The 19,547-nt window shown below is 30.2% G+C and overlaps 9 protein-coding genes and 2 pseudogenes across 11 annotated transcripts, besides 3 other annotated features; 4 read left to right on the top strand and 7 right to left on the bottom strand.

The window, feature by feature from the left end:
* Positions 1-12,309: part of a mobile genetic element that runs on past the window's edge.
* TVAGG3_0764320 (phage tail repeat-like family) lies at positions 15-884 on the top strand (the record flags this gene model as incomplete). Its single annotated transcript, XM_051245768.1, has 1 exon — positions 15-884. One exon carries the CDS (start codon positions 15-17, stop codon positions 882-884), a length of 870 nt encoding a protein of 289 aa, XP_051092355.1.
* On the top strand, positions 1,640-1,936 carry TVAGG3_0764310 (uncharacterized protein; the record flags this gene model as incomplete). Its single annotated transcript, XM_051245767.1, has 1 exon — positions 1,640-1,936. The coding sequence occupies one exon, from the start codon at positions 1,640-1,642 to the stop codon at positions 1,934-1,936; it is 297 nt and encodes a 98-aa protein (XP_051092354.1).
* On the bottom strand, positions 2,380-3,237 carry TVAGG3_0764300 (uncharacterized protein; the record flags this gene model as incomplete). The annotated part of the gene is made up of 1 exon (XM_051245766.1): positions 2,380-3,237. One exon carries the CDS (start codon positions 3,235-3,237, stop codon positions 2,380-2,382), a length of 858 nt encoding a protein of 285 aa, XP_051092353.1.
* TVAGG3_0764290 lies at positions 3,656-4,523 on the bottom strand (annotated as a pseudogene). The gene has a single exon. A coding segment is annotated over exon 1 (868 nt).
* TVAGG3_0764280 (uncharacterized protein) lies at positions 6,872-7,636 on the bottom strand (the record flags this gene model as incomplete). The annotated part of the gene is made up of 1 exon (XM_051245765.1): positions 6,872-7,636. A coding segment is annotated over one exon (765 nt), but the record flags the coding sequence as incomplete, so codon positions are not given.
* On the bottom strand, positions 7,759-8,331 carry TVAGG3_0764270 (DNA/RNA polymerase superfamily; the record flags this gene model as incomplete). Its single annotated transcript, XM_051245764.1, has 1 exon — positions 7,759-8,331. The coding sequence occupies one exon, from the start codon at positions 8,329-8,331 to the stop codon at positions 7,759-7,761; it is 573 nt and encodes a 190-aa protein (XP_051092351.1).
* TVAGG3_0764260 lies at positions 9,265-11,214 on the bottom strand (annotated as a pseudogene). The gene has a single exon. A coding segment is annotated over exon 1 (1,950 nt).
* On the bottom strand, positions 11,874-12,192 carry TVAGG3_0764250 (uncharacterized protein; the record flags this gene model as incomplete). Its single annotated transcript, XM_051245763.1, has 1 exon — positions 11,874-12,192. A coding segment is annotated over one exon (319 nt), but the record flags the coding sequence as incomplete, so codon positions are not given.
* A 235-nt stretch (positions 12,310-12,544) lies between the features above and the next one.
* Positions 12,545-12,581: a mobile genetic element.
* Positions 12,582-13,752: 1,171 nt separating this feature from the next.
* Positions 13,753-13,790: a mobile genetic element.
* A 1,207-nt stretch (positions 13,791-14,997) lies between these two features.
* Positions 14,998-17,655, top strand: TVAGG3_0764210 (WD repeat-containing protein 18 family; the record flags this gene model as incomplete). Its single annotated transcript, XM_001311554.1, has 1 exon — positions 15,007-17,637. The coding sequence occupies one exon, from the start codon at positions 15,007-15,009 to the stop codon at positions 17,635-17,637; it is 2,631 nt and encodes an 876-aa protein (XP_001311555.1).
* A 352-nt stretch (positions 17,656-18,007) lies between these two features.
* On the bottom strand, positions 18,008-18,589 carry TVAGG3_0764200 (uncharacterized protein; the record flags this gene model as incomplete). Its single annotated transcript, XM_001311553.1, has 1 exon — positions 18,008-18,589. One exon carries the CDS (start codon positions 18,587-18,589, stop codon positions 18,008-18,010), a length of 582 nt encoding a protein of 193 aa, XP_001311554.1.
* Positions 18,590-18,601: 12 nt separating this feature from the next.
* TVAGG3_0764190 (uncharacterized protein) lies at positions 18,602-19,372 on the top strand (the record flags this gene model as incomplete). Its single annotated transcript, XM_001311552.1, has 1 exon — positions 18,602-19,372. The coding sequence occupies one exon, from the start codon at positions 18,602-18,604 to the stop codon at positions 19,370-19,372; it is 771 nt and encodes a 256-aa protein (XP_001311553.1).
* Between the last annotated feature and the right edge of the window lie 175 nt (positions 19,373-19,547).

Here is a 19,547-nt window from a genome sequence, read left to right as displayed (position 1 = left end):
AAAATAACAATGAAATGTATGTAAGCTATAAAAAGAATGATGGTACACAAGTTAAAGTTCCATTAGACAACAACTGCTACTTAAACTTATATGGAGACGAACAAAAGAAATATTTAAGAGTTTATGAAATGGTAGATATGACATTGCCTGACCCAGCTCCAGCACCATATTATTATGACTATGGAGATGACGACAGAACACCACGTGTAGATGAACAAAAGCTAACATTATATTTAGATTATTATAGATATAAAAGATATAATGCAATAGAAAAAACGAGAATAGTATATTATTATACAGATGACAGAAATAAATATTATAGTCAAGATTTTACCTACCCTGAAAACATAAGATTATATTATAAAAAATATTCTAACACAAACCAGAAGAAACCTGAAATAGTTGCACTATATTTTAAGTTCAAAAGAGACAATCCTATAATATCTCATATGTTTGATTTAATGAACCCAGTAGGTTCTATTTATACATCTATGGATGCAAGAGGTCCTCAAGTAATGTTTGGTGTTGGTGCATGGGAACAAATAGTTGACAGGTTTTTGTATTGTGCAAACTCTTCAAAGGAAACAGGGGAAAGTAAAACGATTTCAGGTGAAAATTTACCTGCACACAGTCACTACATAGATTTAAGTACATCTCAAGCGGGTTGGCATAAGCATAGATATTGTGATTGGTCAGGAATGACAAAAGGTAAAGGATATGATGTTAAAGACGACGTTAAGTTTGCTATAAATTGTTACTGGAGTGACACTCAGGGAGAAGGAAACCATACACATTTCGTTTCAGGATATACACAAACAACGGGACAAAGTAAAGAATACATGCCACCATTTATGACTGTATTCGCATGGTATAGAGTTCAATGAACGCTCAATGTTTGTGAAACAAACTTTAGAACGGACTGAAAGTCCTGAGCTCCAAAAGAGCGAACGGCATAATTTAAATTTTTATTTTAGTATAAATGACAAAATTAATTAAGCCAACTATTTCTAAATTAATGATACCAATGAAATCATTTCATGGAGTACTTATCCCAGGTTCTTCACAATTAGTCGGGGCAGGTGTTGTGACTCAAGGTGGAACATTAGTGAATCCATTCAAATTATTAACTAAAGATGAACTTAATAAAATGATGATAAAATAACTAATAACAAAATTTTATTTCACTACTATCATAAAAAACAGGTGAGATCTCACCTCTTCACCTCAACTTTATTTATTTTTATTTTTTTATTTTGTATGTAAGAACAGAAATGTCAGTCGAAGCACAGACGTTCACGAACAAATCTAATGGTGAAACATTCACAAAAGGCACTTATAATGGTATTGAAGTCTTACGTAGAGACAAGGATGGTTACATTAATGCAACAAAGATGACAAGAGAAGTGGGAAGGTTAAACCATTTAAACAGATTTCTCAATAGTACTAAAATGCAGGAAATTATTGAGTTTTGGATGAATGAATACGGTCGAGCCAAAAGTGGCTCAACCTCAAACAAGCATTTTATGAGCTTACTAAGGGTGTTATAAATGAATTCAAAGGTATTTACATACATCCTGACCTCGTTCATTTTGTTGCTGAATGGTGCTCTGTAAAGTATGCATTTTATGTCAAAGATATTATGGACTCCATAGACAAGAAAGTTCATGAGAAATTAGATGAAGATGAACTCGAAGATACAGTAGAGAATGCTAAACATTTGTTTGAAGAAGAAGTTAGAAAAATGTGTGAAAAACAATTAGAACACGAACGTGAGATATGTTATGGTTGTAGAGATTCTCCATACGAACTAGACCAATGGGAACAAGAAGATTTAAAGAGAGAATTTAGAGAATATGAACTCGCTAAGATAGCATTAGAAACTGCAGAAAAGAAGTTAAAAGTTTGGAGTCGTTTTGTACAAAAATATTGTGAGTAAATGAACCATTTATTTTTATCATAAACGACCAAAAATATATGTTTACGTTAATGTTTTTAGGTTATTCAATAATTAATTATTTTTGAAGAACTGAAGGTGCTACCATGTTACCATGTGCTACCAGGTCAATTAACTTCTTTTAAAAATGTTGACAACATGACATTTTGACAACATCACGGGTGGAAGGTATTTATGAATTATTTTTGAAGAACTGAAGGTGCTACCATGTTACCATGTGCTACCAGGTCAATTAACTTCTCTGAAAAAATGAGACAACATGACATTTTGACAACATCACGGGAGGAAGGTATTTATGAATTATTTTTGAAGAACTGAAGGTGCTACCATGTTACCATGTGCTACCAGGTCAATTAACTTCTTTTAAAAATGTTGACAACATGACATTTTGACAACATCACGGGAGGATTAATGCAAAAATAAATTCAAATCATACTTAATAAAGCTTCATTTACAGGTATTTCATCATCAGTAAATGAATCCTCATTATCGTTTGGTTCAACCTGTTTATATAATCCTTTCATTTCTTCTTTCAAAACATAACACCATGTTTGTTTACCGTCTATTCTTCTATGTTTCCTATCACATTTATCCTTAATACTCATTTGGAAATTCTTGTCTTTCATGTCTGATGGTTTGCAGAATAGAGCATTTTCACACGTCATACCTGCACACAATTCATCATAATGTGTATTTATCCATACATCTAAAGGATTTGTTGATAATTCAATTAAATCTTGTTTGGCTTCAGTCATCGGAATGATTCGTACATTAAATGATGAAAGGTCGTAATTGATAAAATATGTTAAAAGGTTATCATAAAATTCCTTTGTGCATGAATCCATTAAATTCTTGAAATAATCAAATTGACCCTTAAATTTACCATTAACTCTTAAAACTACGTATCTTCTGTCTCCAACTTCAATTTTGACAGGGTAGACGTTGTTAGTTACGAAAATGAAGTTTGCAACGTTCTGAGCAGTTCTTCTGGGTTGATTCTTTTCATTAATTCTAATCTCATTATCCGTTATAATTGATTTCAAAGCGTTGAAGTTTGCGAGTCTGTCTTCACCTACATTCTTGAGTTCATTAAGTACAAGAAACATTTTATTCTCAACTACTGAATTGAAATTACCCGTTAACTCACCTATTTCGGTAATGTTTTTACATGAATAACCAGCGAGAAGTTCAGAAATAATGTCTGTAAATCTGTTTTTACCTGTTCCCTGAAGTCCTTTCAAAATAATTGCTGTTTCATTCTTGATTCCAGGATGTTGAATCATTGATGCAATCCAGCCGAGAAGGTATTTATACACTTCATCGTTATTATCACAAATGGCTTCTTTAATGAAATTCATAAACATCTCAATTTTTGAGTAATCAAGCTTTTCGAGAATGTTGTATTTATAACCTTGAAACGTTGAGAAAACATCTGGGGAATCAGATTTAAAGCAAACACCCTTAACGGTTAATGAGGATAATTGATTTAATAGTACATCCCATGCTGTTATTGTTTTACCTTCTTCTTTAAATAATTTAATCATTTTAAGTGACTCTTTCATGTTTGATTGAAGAACGAATGATATTTGATTCATTTTGTTGTGGATATTATAGTCCTTTTGAATGAAATATTTGTTTCCACAATCTACAAAACGGATTACACGTGATAAATCCTCAATTACTTCAGAACTGTTTTTATACTGATGATTTTCAGCCTTGCGTCTAATATCTGTTATCAAAAACGAGTCATCAAGTTTGATATCAAATGTTATTTTTGGCTTACGTAATAAAGGTAAAACATATTCATCATAATATTCCTTTTGATATAGTTTTAGAATCTTCACCAAAACAATGGAGAAGTCATTAAATGTGCATATCTACCACGTGCTTTTTCAAAATTACTTTTTGCATTTTCTGTTAAACTGCAGAAGTTATAAACGTTATCGTAGGCTTCATTAATTAAATGATTAGGTAACGAATTAATAGCTTGAAACAGTGTGAATAATGTAACTTCTTTTTCAATTCATGTTTCCACCGTCATTATGTACTTCAAAATCACAGATGCCATCAACTATGCTCTGGCAAGTTTATCGTCAATGTTTACATCTTTGTTTTCATTCATTATACTCTTTATTTCTTCATTCGTCTGTTCAACTCTTACCTTAATATTCAAATCATTTAATATATCATTCACTGTTCTGGTTAATGTTGAATCATAACTTCCACGAATGAATGAGTATGTATTGATTGGTTCTGTTGCATTCTTGCGAACTCTTGAATCAGCCATAACTACTAAAGAACGCTTTGAATCATCCATAGAAGTCATGATATCGATATCATAATCATTGCAGGAATAACATTTAATCATTCTGTTCGAAACTGCATAGAAGAAATTAGTGTTGCAATAAATGTGAAGACCTCCTGAAGCGGTTTTAACGATAACATCTTTATCCGAAAGTTTTGATAAAATGTCTTTTCTAACTGTTTCTTTAAGTTCATCATTGTATGATTTATTGATATCAACATCTATAATCGTTAAATTTGAAATTTTATTTACTAATAAAGCCATACCAGTTTTCCTTCCTCTTCCTCCATCGTGTTTGAGGTAGTTATGTAAATCAATCTTGTTTTCACCAATTCTTTCGTTGAGGGTTTTAGTTTCTGCCACAACTAATTCCTCAACTAATGAATCAATAACTTTTTCATCAGAAACGATATAGTTGCTGTTGTTGTTTGTTGCCGTCATTTATATAGGAATAAAAAAATAAAAATAATTTTAAAACTAACTTTATTTTTGGACTGCATCATATTTCCCATGATGTTGTCAAAATGTCATGTTGTCTCATTTTTTCAGAGAAGTTAATTGACCTGGTAGCACATGGTAACATGGTAGCACCTTCAGTTCTTCAAAAATAATTCATAAATACCTTCCTCCCGTGATGTTGTCAAAATGTCATGTTGTCTCATTTTTTCAGAGAAGTTAATTGACCTGGTAGCACATGGTAACATGGTAGCACCTTCAGTTCTTCAAAAATAATTCATAAATACCTTCCTCCCGTGATGTTGTCAAAATGTCATGTTGTCTCATTTTTTCAGAGAAGTTAATTGACCTGGTAGCACATGGTAACATGGTAGCACCTTCAGTTCTTCAAAAATAATTCATAAATACCTTCCTCCCGTGATGTTGTCAAAATGTCATGTTGTCTCATTTTTTCAGAGAAGTTAATTGACCTGGTAGCACATGGTAACATGGTAGCACCTTCAGTTCTTCAAAAATAATTCATAAATACCTTCCTCCCGTGATGTTGTCAAAATGTCATGTTGTCTCATTTTTTCAGAGAAGTTAATTGACCTGGTAGCACATGGTAACATGGTAGCACCTTCAGTTCTTCAAAAATAATTCATAAATACCTTCCTCCCGTGATGTTGTCAAAATGTCATGTTGTCTCATTTTTCAGAGAAGTTAATTGACCTGGTAGCACATGGTAACATGGTAGCACCTTCAGTTCTTCAAAAATAATTCATAAATACCTTCCTCCCGTGATGTTGTCAAAATGTCATGTTGTTCATTTTTTCAGAGAAGTTAATTGACCTGGTAGCACATGGTAACATGGTAGCACCTTCAGTTCTTCAAAAATAATTCATAAATACCTTCCTCCCGTGATGTTGTCAAAATGTCATGTTGTCTCATTTTTCAGAGAAGTTAATTGACCTGGTAGCACATGGTAACATGGTAGCACCTTCAGTTCTTCAAAAATAATTCATAAATACCTTCCTCCCGTGATGTTGTCAAAATGTCATGTTGTCTCATTTTTTCAGAGAAGTTAATTGACCTGGTAGCACATGGTAACATGGTAGCACTGAAAAAATTAAATTTGGATTGAGTTTTAAAATTCATCTTTATTAAATTCATCTCTTCCAATCAATTTATTTATTCTATTAAATTCTTTTATTTTTGCTTCACTCAGTTTAATGATTGAACGATAAGTTTCTAATTTTTCGATTATTTCTTTCCTCTCTTTATCGTTTTCAACCCCACCACATTGCGGCTTCTTTTTGTAATAGCATATTTTTGATTTAATTCTGTTTAGTTTCTTTTTATATTCATCGTCTGGACTCTTGGCTGCTTCGTTGTCACTCATTTCTTACGAAATAAAAAAATTAAATATTATTTAAATATAATGGAGTAATAAAATAAATCGGAATTTCTATTAATTTATTGTCAACTTCAACTAATACATTACCGTTAATATATCTAACAAATTCAGCTATTGTGTCAAATCTTCGTCTTCTTTTTGTCATTGATTTATCAGTTTTTCCATAATCGAGATGAATCAAAACTTTATCCCCTTGTTTAAAATTCATGAGCCCCGAATTAATTTGTTCACGTTTAACATCATTTAACCTTTCTATTTGCTTTCTAATATATTCCCATTCTTTTGAAATATCATTTTTCATTTCCACTGGTTTCATGTTTATGGTTCTATGCCATGTATTATTGTAATAATATACTAACTGCTGTATGATGGAGTCATGATTTCCATCCCAGTATATCTGACCGTTAACCCCTAACGCATCTCTAAGAGTTCTCATTACCGCATCAACTATTTTATTATGAAACGTATATGGAGAGGATGAAAAGTAAAAATTAATTTGTGGGAAATAATGAGCCATAGCTGCCTGAAATCCTTTATCACCATCACCCTTTATATTATCTACTCTTTCATGATCTAGTAAGTATTGTATAGCTCTTCTTGTTTCCTGTTCTGTTTTCCCTTTCACCGGAATGCAATATAAATATCTAGTGTTAATGTTAATGGCAAATAAATAAGTAACGTTTCCTTTTGAATATTCTAAATGATCGATTTCGTATGAATATGGATATGGAGCAAATGAAGGGCGACTAAATTTTTCCTTTAACGGTTGAATTTTTGGGTCAATTGGTTTATTTAATATCTTGAAATCCTTTTTAAAATCTTTTTGCTTCTTTAATGTTTGAAATGGATATAATAAAGTGAATGATGAAGGATTAACTGAAGGAGGAGGAGGTACTACTGTTGGAGGTTTTGGTATTGCAAGTGATTTAATTTTATCTGCTTTGATTTTGGAATTCATTCCTCCTTTCATTAATTCTGGATGTATTCTATTCATTTGTTTTAAATATACTGTATATAAAGGTTTGATATACTTTCCCGCTTCGAGTTTATGTTGAAGGATGAATTCCAAAAGTTGATCTTCATTTAAAAGTCGGGCTGAATATGGTTTAACTAATGAATCATAAATTAAAGCTTGTGCATCATTTATGGTCTGAAGGACCTGGGCGTTTTGCACTTTTGGCTTTTGTTCCTTTGGCTTTTGCGGCTCAGGATTATATAAATTATATAATTCATCAATATCTTCTTCTGTTAATACTTTATTTTTGAAATCTTTCAATTGTTTAAATTGTGATTTAGTTTTTCCCTTTGTATATTCATTATTTTTAATTTTGTCTTTAATTTTAGAAATTATTTTATCATGATATTTCAAAATTTCATTTTTATAATATGGATAATAATATTCCATATCATCACCCGTTATATTGTTATTATGTTTTTGGAGATATGCTTTTAAATCATAATAATTAAGAAAATTTTGATTAAATACTAAATCACCAATTAAATTTTTTAAATCTACACTATCCATTTATATAAAAATAAAATAAATGTTTTACCCCCCCACCTCTTTGATCAAGAATCAAAACCATCATTAACAGTTCCTTTTGTCTCTTCTGTGGCATTTCATTAAAAATAAAATTTTAAATTGTATTAAATAAATGGCATACAACATCCATTTTCACAACATACAGCCTTAGTGTGTGCTCCTGTTAATGCAGTCTTACCGATTGTTAAGCGAGTCATTGACCTGTTTTTAAGTTGTAAATTAATATTCTGACCATCAAATATCACTTTATCATTTATTATATCCAAATAATTTTTAGGTGTTAATTGTTTATTTTGTCGTAAACTAACACCTTTCATTTTTTGTGCAATCTTTTTAAAATCACTTTCATCAATTGAACCGTTGAATGATGTATAACACTTGGGGCATAAAGCAACCATGTTATCACCTTGTTTCTCAATTGCTAAATCCAATAACTTTTTCTCATGTGCTTTTTCTTCAGCTTTATTCTTTAATTTAGGTTTAAATTTCTCATCAAAACAGAAGAAATCAAATGGTGCGAATTTGAAAATGTTTTTATCATAAAATTGTTTATCAGTAACAATTGCTTGAAATGCTTGAGTGTTAGGAAGATTTGGATCGCCAGCGATTGCCCAATAAGATGAATCAGTATCACCTTCAATGAAATGAAAACGATTAACATTCATGCATTTATACATAAAATCATAAATGAAAACCAAATACCAGTATTTAGCATTATCTAAAGTGAAGAATGCCTCTTGTAAACATGAATCACATCTATAAAATCTATCTTTGAGCATCAGTTGATACGTATCCTCTCCTATTTCTCTTATGTTTTTAAACTTATTTGACATACATGCAACGCGTGCCTTCTGTGCATTCATTATTTTAGTCTTTGCGTAATTTTGTGTATTCATTGCATCATAACCATATGATCCATTAAGCGAAATCTTGCAAATAAACTTTTTCCTTTATTTCCTTCTAATTCAGCCTTTTGTCTTTCGTTCATTAAATTCGTTCGCAAATTCATTAAAACAGTGTTTTTAGTAAATGTTAAAATTGGATTGAATGTCTCGATGATAAAATGAAATCTGTCGATTAGATACAAAGATAATAAGAAGAAAATGGTTGATATTGGTTGTTGTTGATGCTACTGAGTTAATTTTCTCTGTTTCTGGTCAACTTGGTAGATTTGTTTGATTATGTAATTATACATAAAACTACCAATGTTTTTTTTCATCTGTTAATATCTAAGTTTCTTATTATCGGTAAAAGTTTATGTAATCATTAATGTATTTTTCATCAATGTGACCCTTTACTTCAGCCACGAATAAAGTATTTTTTCTTTCTAATAATTTCCAGTGCTTTTGCTTTCTTTGTTGCTGTATCACAAATGATAACACCATTCAATCTTCCGGCATACATTTTATGGTCAGTATTTGAATGAAATCATGAGGATTAGATGAAAATGATGAAGGATATAATGAATTAAAATCAACACCAACGAAATGAGTCATAATGTTGGTGGTGTCCTCATTTGATACAGTTTTAGTTTCTGGACTTATTGAAAGTTTATTAATGTGCGTGATTCCTTTAAGATTTACTCTAGTTGACATTTGATAGACAAGAAGCAGTAATTCCATTACGGAGAAATGTGATAAGCTTCAACTGAATCTAAAGTCATTGGTAAATTATTTTTTAATGCATAATTTTCTTAAATTGATTCTTAAACGTTGAACATCTTCATCTTTTTTGATTTTTACGACATTGCAATAAAACACATTAACTGACAATTTTCTTTAGTATGTGGTTTTTCATTATCGATTCTATCCAATGTTGGTATTGCATATGTAAACGCTTTACCACACATTTTGCATTTAGATGAAAGGATTAAATCGTGATAGTATTGAAAATCATCCATTGAAACATTATTTTTAGTATCTCTTCTGCTTTTTCATCTTGTTTCTTATATGATTCAATTTTATATTTCAATACTTTTTCGTTAATTCAAACTTGATTCTATCTCTTCCTCAGGATATTTTTCATTAGGATTAAAGTCTTTTATATGCTAAAGCGTAACGAATCATTGAAGCATTCGATGATAAAGAAAGATTATGAAGCGTGTCAATTTTATAAACAAATGTTTCTTCAATAATTTTATCAATTGGGTCAATCATAATTTCAACATCTTTATTACAATAATGAATAAAATATTCTAATCTATTCTTAAAATTTTTAGCATCATTGAGATATATTTGATAATCACTATCTGATATAGTTTCTTGAGTTAATGCTGAATAAAATGAATCTTGAGTGAATGGTTCCACTTTATATAATTCTTCTTCGTAATTTTCCCACGTGATAAATTGATAAGGGAAAAAGGATTTAACACGTGATTTATTGTTTCCGAAATCTTGAGTGAATTGGTCTAATGTCCCACCCGCTATATAATTTCTGATGTCAATAAATCTTAATTCATATGGAACGTTTGTTTTCTTTACAATGATTTGCTTAAATTGTGAAGATGAACCCAGCATTGATTTTATTTTCCATTTTGCAGTGTTTAAATCACGAAGAATTAAATTTAAATCAAACTTTCCCGAATTAAAACCTATGATATTCACTTTATTGAATTCCTCATCTAGAAGTTCTTTAAATACTTCCTTCTGTTTTTCATTTAATGTATGAGACAAAGTCCCCACTGTTTGCGGCTTCAATAATTCTTCATATTGTTCAATATTTGATTTAGCAACTAATGAACAGGTTGAAAATAAAAACTCAATCCAATCAGAAATAAAAGAATCACTCGAAGTTAAGCAAAAATTCCTCGTATATGTTTTATCATTTAATTTAACCGTTGATGATACCATGAATGGTTTTAAGTAAGCGTTCAAAGTTGCACACTCAGAAAGTTGTAATTCTTCTTTAGTCTCTAATGTTTCGAAGTCAAAAGTAATATAATATCTTGTCGGTTTATAATATTTCTGCAAATTATGAGCTAATAACCACTGATATATCTTCTGTTTCGTAATATGTGGTGCATATGGTTGCTGTGTCTTTTGCAACTGAACGTCTTGAATTAATCTCCCATTATTTTCTTTACATTTCTCACAATGCTTTAAAAATTTTCTTTGGTTTTTCCTTTCTGGATCATCACGGATAGAATAAACTTCTTCTTTACAATATGGACAAACTTTATAGCCGGTGAGTGCTTCAACGTCTGTTATTCTGTCAGCGTGAAGTTTTCCACATGGACTCTGTGTTAATAAAATATTTACTGTTTCAAATTCTGGATCTATCATTATTGATTCCACTAATGGAAAGTCTACCTTATTTATGTCCACGTCTTCTGGTTGAGGATCACAATAATAGAAATCAATATTAACATTTAACATTCTCGCTAATCTCTCACTTTCTGATGAAATGTCAAACCCTTCATATGCATCTATTGCTTCATTTAAATAGCTTCTACGAGTTTTAGGATTAACACCATCAGGAATGTTATAGAAGCGTTTAAATAACCTTCTACCTTCTGCTCTAATTTGATTATCATTCATTTTAGCTGTTCCGTTTTTGTTCATTTATGTAAGAATAAAAATAAACTTTATTTTTTTAAAGCCCATAAAATGAATTAAGAACACATAAATTTTTATCATCCGCGACGTGACGAATACATTTTAATTTACTCAAGAATGTGTACCCTGATACATTAAATCTAATTCCTGTCTTATTTAATTTCACAACTTTGAAAAGGAATGTATGAATAGCTATAAAATGATGAGAAGATGTTTTATGGGTTGCTTCATTTTTTTCTGAAATAAATGAATAAATATAATGTTTATAAGTTTTCATATCTTTTATGTTCTTAATAACGAATGGTATAGACCTTTCAACTTTGTCTTCCTTCGGTGCTGTTCTTTCATATGAAACATTATTGGTATCTTCAATAATGAAACACAATCACACAAAATTTTATATGTTCCAATGGTTTCTTTTGATATTTTATCTAATAAATCAAAACTTTATCAACACCCGTGCATTTATTTAAATAATAATTGTGTGTAAATATCATGATCTTCTTTCTTAATCGTATTAGTTGCATATGTCACGTTTTTAAGAGCTTTTTTGAATTTTTGGAATCTAAAGGTGGTGAAGTAGGATACAGGGGTATTCTTCATTATCAATAAATTGTAACTTATGTTTACGAATAAATTTAGTACCTTCTTCTGAAAGTGTTCGTCTATTTCACCATCTAATAAATTTTGTGTTGATTCTGAGACATAATTTTTATATCTTTCTTCATGAGATTTCTGAACTTCTGATTCTGAAGCTGGGATATTCATTAAACCCTCTACTTCATTTTCATTATATTTTTCAACTTCTCTTAATTCCTTAATTTTTTCATCTATTTCATCTCTTATTTTTTCCAGTCTTTCAATTTCATCATATTCATCATCTTTAATCCGTTCTTCATAATATTCAGGGAAAACATCAGGTTCTTTAGGTTTTTCTTCTTTAGATGTGGGATATAAGAAATTTATAACATCATCTTTATTCATTTTTCCATCATAATCAAACTCATTTAAAAACTCCGCGAATTTTTGACAATTTCTTAAATAATATTTATCAACCTCATAACCCGCCTCCTCTAATATATCCTTTATTTCCCTGTTTGTGAATCCTAATTTTTTAACATTGTTAGTTTTGACGCTCATTTCTTACGAAATAAAAAATAAATTATTCAAAAATGTAAGACATGAATTTTTAAAGTTTATTTTTTATTCATGAAAATAATTATTTCTAATTTCTTTTACTCTCTCGTATATACTAGATTTAAAAAATTCAGAACTTTTACCATAATCTCCTAAATGTTTTCTTATCCCTAACGTGTGCCAGTTATTATATGAAATGTAATAAACAGAAATTCATCAAAAGTAACAGCTCTCAATTTTTTGACATTTGTAAATTCTAAATTGAATGAGAAAAATGAAATAATACTAAGCATAATACAATATTCTAGATTTAATTATAATTAGGAAAAAGTTAGTTTTGAGAGTACTTTTCATAGGCATATAGAATGAAATCTTCTGAAAAATAATATCACATAAACTCATATTATTTTCTAATATATAACTATTTTATATAAAAATCAAATTCAATGATCTTAAAAGCGAAGGATAAACCTCAAAATTTACGAATATAATGAGTGGGAATATAATGCTTATCTATCATAAAACCATATGAAATATCAATTTTTGCTTTACGCCTAATTTTTGACGACAATTAGCAAAAAATGTTAAATGTTAACACTCAGTCCATTTGAATATGAAAAATAAAATTGACTTTGATTAAATGTTTTTATTTATCATGCAATTCTTCTTGCGACCAAAGATTTGAATAAAATTTCAAAAAAAAGATAGCTTAAAAAATAATATACGGTAGTGTTTACTAATAGATGAATAGTATATAAATTCTATTAAAATGGATTTGATCCAAAAAAATATAAAACCAAAAATAATTGTTATAATTTAAATGAAGAAGTAATTTAAAACGATTTTATTTATGATCAAATTTATATATTTTTTTGGATCAAATCCATTTTAATAGAATTTATACTATTCATCTATTAGTAAACACTACCGTATATTATTTTTTAAGCTATCTTATTTTTTGAAATTTTATTCAAATCTTTGGTCGCAAGAAGAATTGCATGATAAATAAAATTTAATCAAAGTCAATTTTATTTTTCATATTCAAATGGACTGAGTGTTAACATTTAACATTTTTTGCTAATTGTCGTCAAAAATTAGGCGTAAAGCAAAAATTAATATTTCATATGGTTTTATGATAGATAAGCATTATATTTTCACTCATTATATTCGTAAATTTTGAGGTTTATCCTTCGCTTTTAAGATCATTGAATTTGATTTTTATATAAAATAGTTATATATTAGAAAATAATATGAGTTTATGTGATATTATTTTTCAGAAGATTTTGTGTTCTTCTTCAAAATTTTATTTTTTTATTAAAAAGAATCTTTACAAAATATACATTTACTTTAATTAATATTTAAAAACGTGCTCTATCAAAAGTTCCAAAAATTCAATATTTTAGCTTTTCTGAGGTGTCACTTTTGATGAATTTCTGTTTACAACAGAAACTGAATAAACTTTATCTTTATCTTTACACCTTTCATCACTTCCAATATATTTATATCTCAGTTTTGATTTAGCATTTTCATATTCATTAACGTTTAATAATTCACAGTCTTCCTTTTTAAATAAATGTTTTATGTATTCAGGATTTAATACTCTACGTTTATATGCTCCTAACTTAGTTCTAAAGGTTTTTCTACAAAATTTAGGAATTCCATCCTCTTTAATGTCATCAATGATTTCCATTTCATTATTTTCAATTTCTTCTTCTCGTTTATGAGGTCTTTGATTATGACTCTATTGATTCCATGAAATTAAATATTCTTTATCATTATATTTACCTCATTAGCTTATTTTGGCTTTCATATTCATTTAATAATTCACAATCTTCATTTTTAAATTGAAGTTTAACCCATTCAGGATTTAAACAATGTTTAATTAATCGCGGAATATCTGACATCATCTATATATAGCTTCTTTTATAAAAGATAAAAAAATAAATTATTTTAAAATTAATGTTAATTTTTTTAAAATGTGTTTAGTATATAATATTTATTACTAATTTATTTATTAATGTCGCGCTTTCTTTCGAATTCATGACTTAAAAAACGTAAGAAAAATTTTTATATCATCTATATATAGAAGATGTGAAAATATACCTTCATCTATATATAGACGTAACATTAAAAGTCACACAACCCTTCCACATATACTACTTTGAAATTCAGAAAAAAGTGGTTAAGGATCTACTGCTCATTAAACAACATTTTAACTTATTATCATTACATGTTTTGCAACAAAATTTGTTTATTGCGTCATTTTGTGAATTGAGCATTAGTTTCGGAGTGAAATTGTGGATAAACAGTAGACAAGGCATAGACAAAAAGTTATTTTATGGGCATGTGTTTTAGAATTCAGACTATAATCAAGTCATAAAGAGATTTCTTATTTGAAAAGTCACTAGCTCACAATCAAATATCAGATAATAATGTCTATTATGTGCCCGCGCATTTTATAAGTTTAAGCTTTATATATTTAATTTCTTCTATTGCAAATTTAAACTTGCATTGAATAACAAGAATGGTACATTGCTAATTCTAACGCATATAGGTATTGAGGAAGGTGTACCTTTACATAGATAGTTTATATTCAGACAGTATCTTGAAACTCGTTGTAATGTAAAAAAATTATAATCCGTTGGTAAAAAAAATTTTTATATGATTGAAGGCGGAATTTCAGGACGTAGAGAAGTTCCTGGACGACGATGGATTGATCAGATTCGCTTTGCATTCATGGAAGCATCTGGTGGAAACGAAAAACTTGAAATGACATACGATGAGTGGATGTCATCAAGATTTCGTTATCTCATTGAAGAACGAGAGACAACAGAGGGTGAGATGAACATGTACTACAACCAGATGGATGAAAATGGGGATGGTCGCATTACATGGGATGAGCTTATTCTTTTTTTAACAAAAAGACAAAAATCAATACCAGGAAATACCACAAAACATCTTAAAATCGATTACGAGCAACCTGTAGACCCTTCTCCTATTCTAGATCAGTATATAAATCCTCCAAAACAAACAATTTTCATTCAAGAAAACAACGAGCTTGTGACTTTATCAGATAGCCAGATTGTGTTCTGGGATATACACCAATGCAATATCATTCATAAGCAAGAAGGAGACAGATTTGTCGGAATTTGTTTTTTATTTGGTCTAAATGTTCTTGCTGTTGTTAAAACTACACCAGAAATAGTATTTATAGATACCAAGGAACATAAAATTATTGCAAATAACATTACATCATCAGAAAATTTCCTTCAAAATAAACCAACTTTTGTTTGCAACAACAAAAACGATATTATAGTCATTGGATATGACACAGGCGAAATTGATATTCTCGAAATCGAAAAATCTAAACAATCTACATTTTCTTCAAAATTAATTCAGAAATTCAATCATCATACAGATAAAGTTACGAAAATCATGTACATTGAAGAAGAAAAGTGTTATATGTCTTCTTCACTTGATACAACTCTCGCAATGTTCAATGAAAACGGAATGATTTCGAAAATTACAGTTAATATGGGAATTGTTAACTTTGTTTACGATCCTGTATCAACCAATGTATTCTTCTCAACACCAGATCATTATTTCGGCTATTGGCGCTGCAGAACATCGATTTTCAAAATTAAAGATTTGGAAATCACGGAAATTGTCAATTTATTCATTGTCAGATTATCCAAACGCAAATCCTTACTCATCGCAACCAATACAGAGCATTTCTTTATGACTTGGAAGCTTCCAGAGTTTGTTTCAATCGGAAACTGGATTTACGGCGATCAACATAAAGATTCATTGCCAACATCAGGCATAATCCTTGGAAACAACGTCTATCTTTCAGGAAGTTTCGTTTCCATATGGAGAATTTATTTATTTGTCACTTCCGACAAAATATTCCAAGATCCAATGGCCGGATTTGACTATTCCGGCTACCATGATCCAAAATTTGTCCTTACTTGTAACTCCAAGGCCGAAATGATCTTTTGGAATTACAGAAATGGGACAATCGAGCACAGACAGAACATCACGTACGGATCAGAAGTTTTACATATGTGCGTAGATGAGCATCATACCCGGTTTGGCCTCGCAATGGCAGATGGAAGGTTCATTACAGTAAATTCTCTTACAGGACACCATTATTCGACTTGTTCTCTCGGATTCAGCGGGTTTCCGAGTATCCTCCCCACAATGGCCATAATAAAAGGCGAGCCAAAGCTTTTGGTCGTGGAAAACAATCAATTATTGTTATATGACGACTGTCAGAACGGTAAATACAACTATATCAGGAACTTCATGAAGCAGAAGGTAGCATTCACTCATCTCTGTGTCCTGAAGCACTCCAAAGTTGTTTCTGTCCATGAAGACAACACTATTTTGTTGTGGGAATTTTCAGATGGAATTCCGAAGATGACTTTTTCAGTTCCGGTTAAAATCACGTGTATTTCGGATCTTCCAAACAACGAAACAAACTTCCTTGTTGGCTGCGAGAACGGGTACATCTACGTGATGGATTTGGAAGTTGAGAAACCTGTTTCTTCCTTCAATGTCTTCCACATGACAGTTCCTAACAAAATCACTTGTATTTCGACATTTGAAGGCGAAATTGCTGTTTCAAACGACAGAGGCTACATCAAGACATTCGCTCTGAACAACGGATTCGAAGAGATTTCTGTGTTTCGAGCCCATTCAGAGACAGTCGACAGAGTTGTTTTTGTGTTAGAAAACAAAGTGTTGACTAGTTCTAATGGCCATGTCTCGATGTTTTCTTTGTGTCCTCCTAAATACATTGGAGAACTCGGAGAGAACAACGAGTGGGATTCAGATGGACAGTCATCGTGGAAGAATGTTGATTTCATCGCACAGTTTGATGAGTCTGAATTCGAAGTTGGATATTGCAACTTCATTAAATCAGAAGAATTGTGCGTTAGAGAGCCAATTACACCAAGAAATACTGTGGACCACGCACCGAGATTTGTGGAAGAAGTTCCTCCTTTGAATATAAACTCTGTTCTCACAATGATGAATGAGATAAATGACGAAGAAAACTCTGATTCTTTGTCATCAAGTCCTAAAATTCCAAAGTCTATTTCTGCTTCTGCAAGACCAAGAATTGTCAAGCCTGTTGTTCCAAAACACCCGAATGGACTTCCTCTGTTCCATTCTGACGGAAACCAGACAATAAAGATTGTTAAAACTGCAAGGCAGTACAAGGCTATCCAACTTCCTGATAGAAGGTTTAAGACAGGAAGATCATATATGAATATTAGATTTAATGTTTGAATTTTATTTGTAAATGTTATATTTTATTAATTTATTCATATTTTAATATTTCTCATTATTTAAAATGCTACACTTTTCATGTTAGAGTTTGATCAAACATGATAGATATTTAATAGAAAATGGTTAATAAAGCTGATATCAAAATATCAAGAATAAAAACAAAGAAACCATACTGTATCTCTTCAAATAATTACTGGAAACACAAAGGAAACGGAAGAATAAAAAATATTTCTTTAATTTCAAACAAATGATTTATTATATTATGTAATATATCATAATCAAAACATTTATTATATCTAACAATGAAAAATACTAAGACATTTCAATTGCAGATCAAGTATATTCTGCAATTGAAAACAAGGCATCAGTTTTAAGTATTATTCTTATCTAAATACTGTATCAGTTCTTTCATTGTTTCTGGGTATAGTTTAACTAGTTCTAATTTTTCAGTATCTGTGCCTTTAATCAAATCAGGTTGATATTTTCGAACTATTTGTAATATTGCAGTTATTGTTTTAGGGTTCTTAACATTTTGAAGTTTAGTTGATAGAACTTGAATTGGGCTAGTTATAAGTGGTGGATTTTGCATTAATTTAGACATTTTTGTTTTGTATTTTATCACAGTATCATTCCAATCCTTGAACCCATTCCTTTGTAATAGTTTATCTAATATTTTTTGCATTTCTAATCGTATTTTTTCTTGAAAATCTTCTTGTTCAACAATTTCATTGACTTTACCAACTAAACTATTGAGATTTTCGATCCACTGATTTGTATTTTTGTATTTATTCTGTTCTACTTTAGATAATATAACTTCTAATTCATTTTTCTTTTGATTTTTTGAAGATTTGCTTGGACTAGTAGTATAATCATGAAACAGACCATAAAATAAAGGATCTTTTATCAAACTTTTTGTTACTTGTACCATTAATTCCTTTTCTTTTTGCATCATATTTTTTTTTGAATGAATACTTTTATTGTTATTATCATTGTTTTAATAATTGTGGCAATATTAATTGTCAACCTTGGCAATGGAAATTCTCCATTAGACCTATATGAGTGGCTATTTGGCTCAGGTCAAGGCTATCAAATTGTGAGAACACAAAATCCTCAAAATCGACAGAGATTAGCACCAGTTTTTATCAACAATGATGAGAAACAATTCAATGTAGGCTTCAGTCCCCGCAGTAATGGCTTCGAAGAGCAAAATTTAATTTTACAAAAATCCAAATTAAATAGGATATATCAAAATACATTACCAGTACAAACAAATACTCAGACAGTACCACAATCTCAATCAAAATTCCCAGATATATCAAAAGAAAAAGGCGGATTTTCATATCTCCCACATACAATGCAAGTACCATTAGAACCAGATCCAGAACCAGTCATCATAGTTATTGATGAACCACCACCAGCTGCAGCGCCAAAGCCAGAAAAGATTTATACAGGAAGAGCTTATGATTGGGATATTTCTTCCGATGAAGAACCACCAAAACCTGCTCCACAACCAAAGAAGAGTCCATTTGAGCAAAAACCTAGACCACAGTACAATAAACCGGCCCCAGAACAACAAAATCGACAAGCCAAAACAGAAAATACAGAAAGGAAGCCAAATTCAAACTACCGTGGTGGAAGAACATCAAGCAACTACAGAGGAAGAGGCCGAGGAACTAATAGATTCATTAAAAGCGGAAGAACAGCAAAACCAGAAACTAGAGCCAAACAAGAATAATAGAAACGTTATCCTCTCATGTGTAGATCATATGCGTTATCATCTATATATTATTTGTTATAAAGTCTTTAATATTTTATTATAATATTTTTATTTTTCATTCACATTACATATTTTAGGTGTACTCAGTAAAAAATGTTTTGAAATATTAGTTGTTTTTTCATTTGATTCGTAA

The sequence above is a fragment of the Trichomonas vaginalis genome, chromosome III (assembly GCF_026262505.1).
Source record: "Trichomonas vaginalis G3 chromosome III, whole genome shotgun sequence".
NCBI lineage: Eukaryota > Parabasalia > Trichomonadida > Trichomonadidae > Trichomonas > Trichomonas vaginalis.
This window is presented reverse-complemented; position numbering and strand designations above follow the sequence as displayed.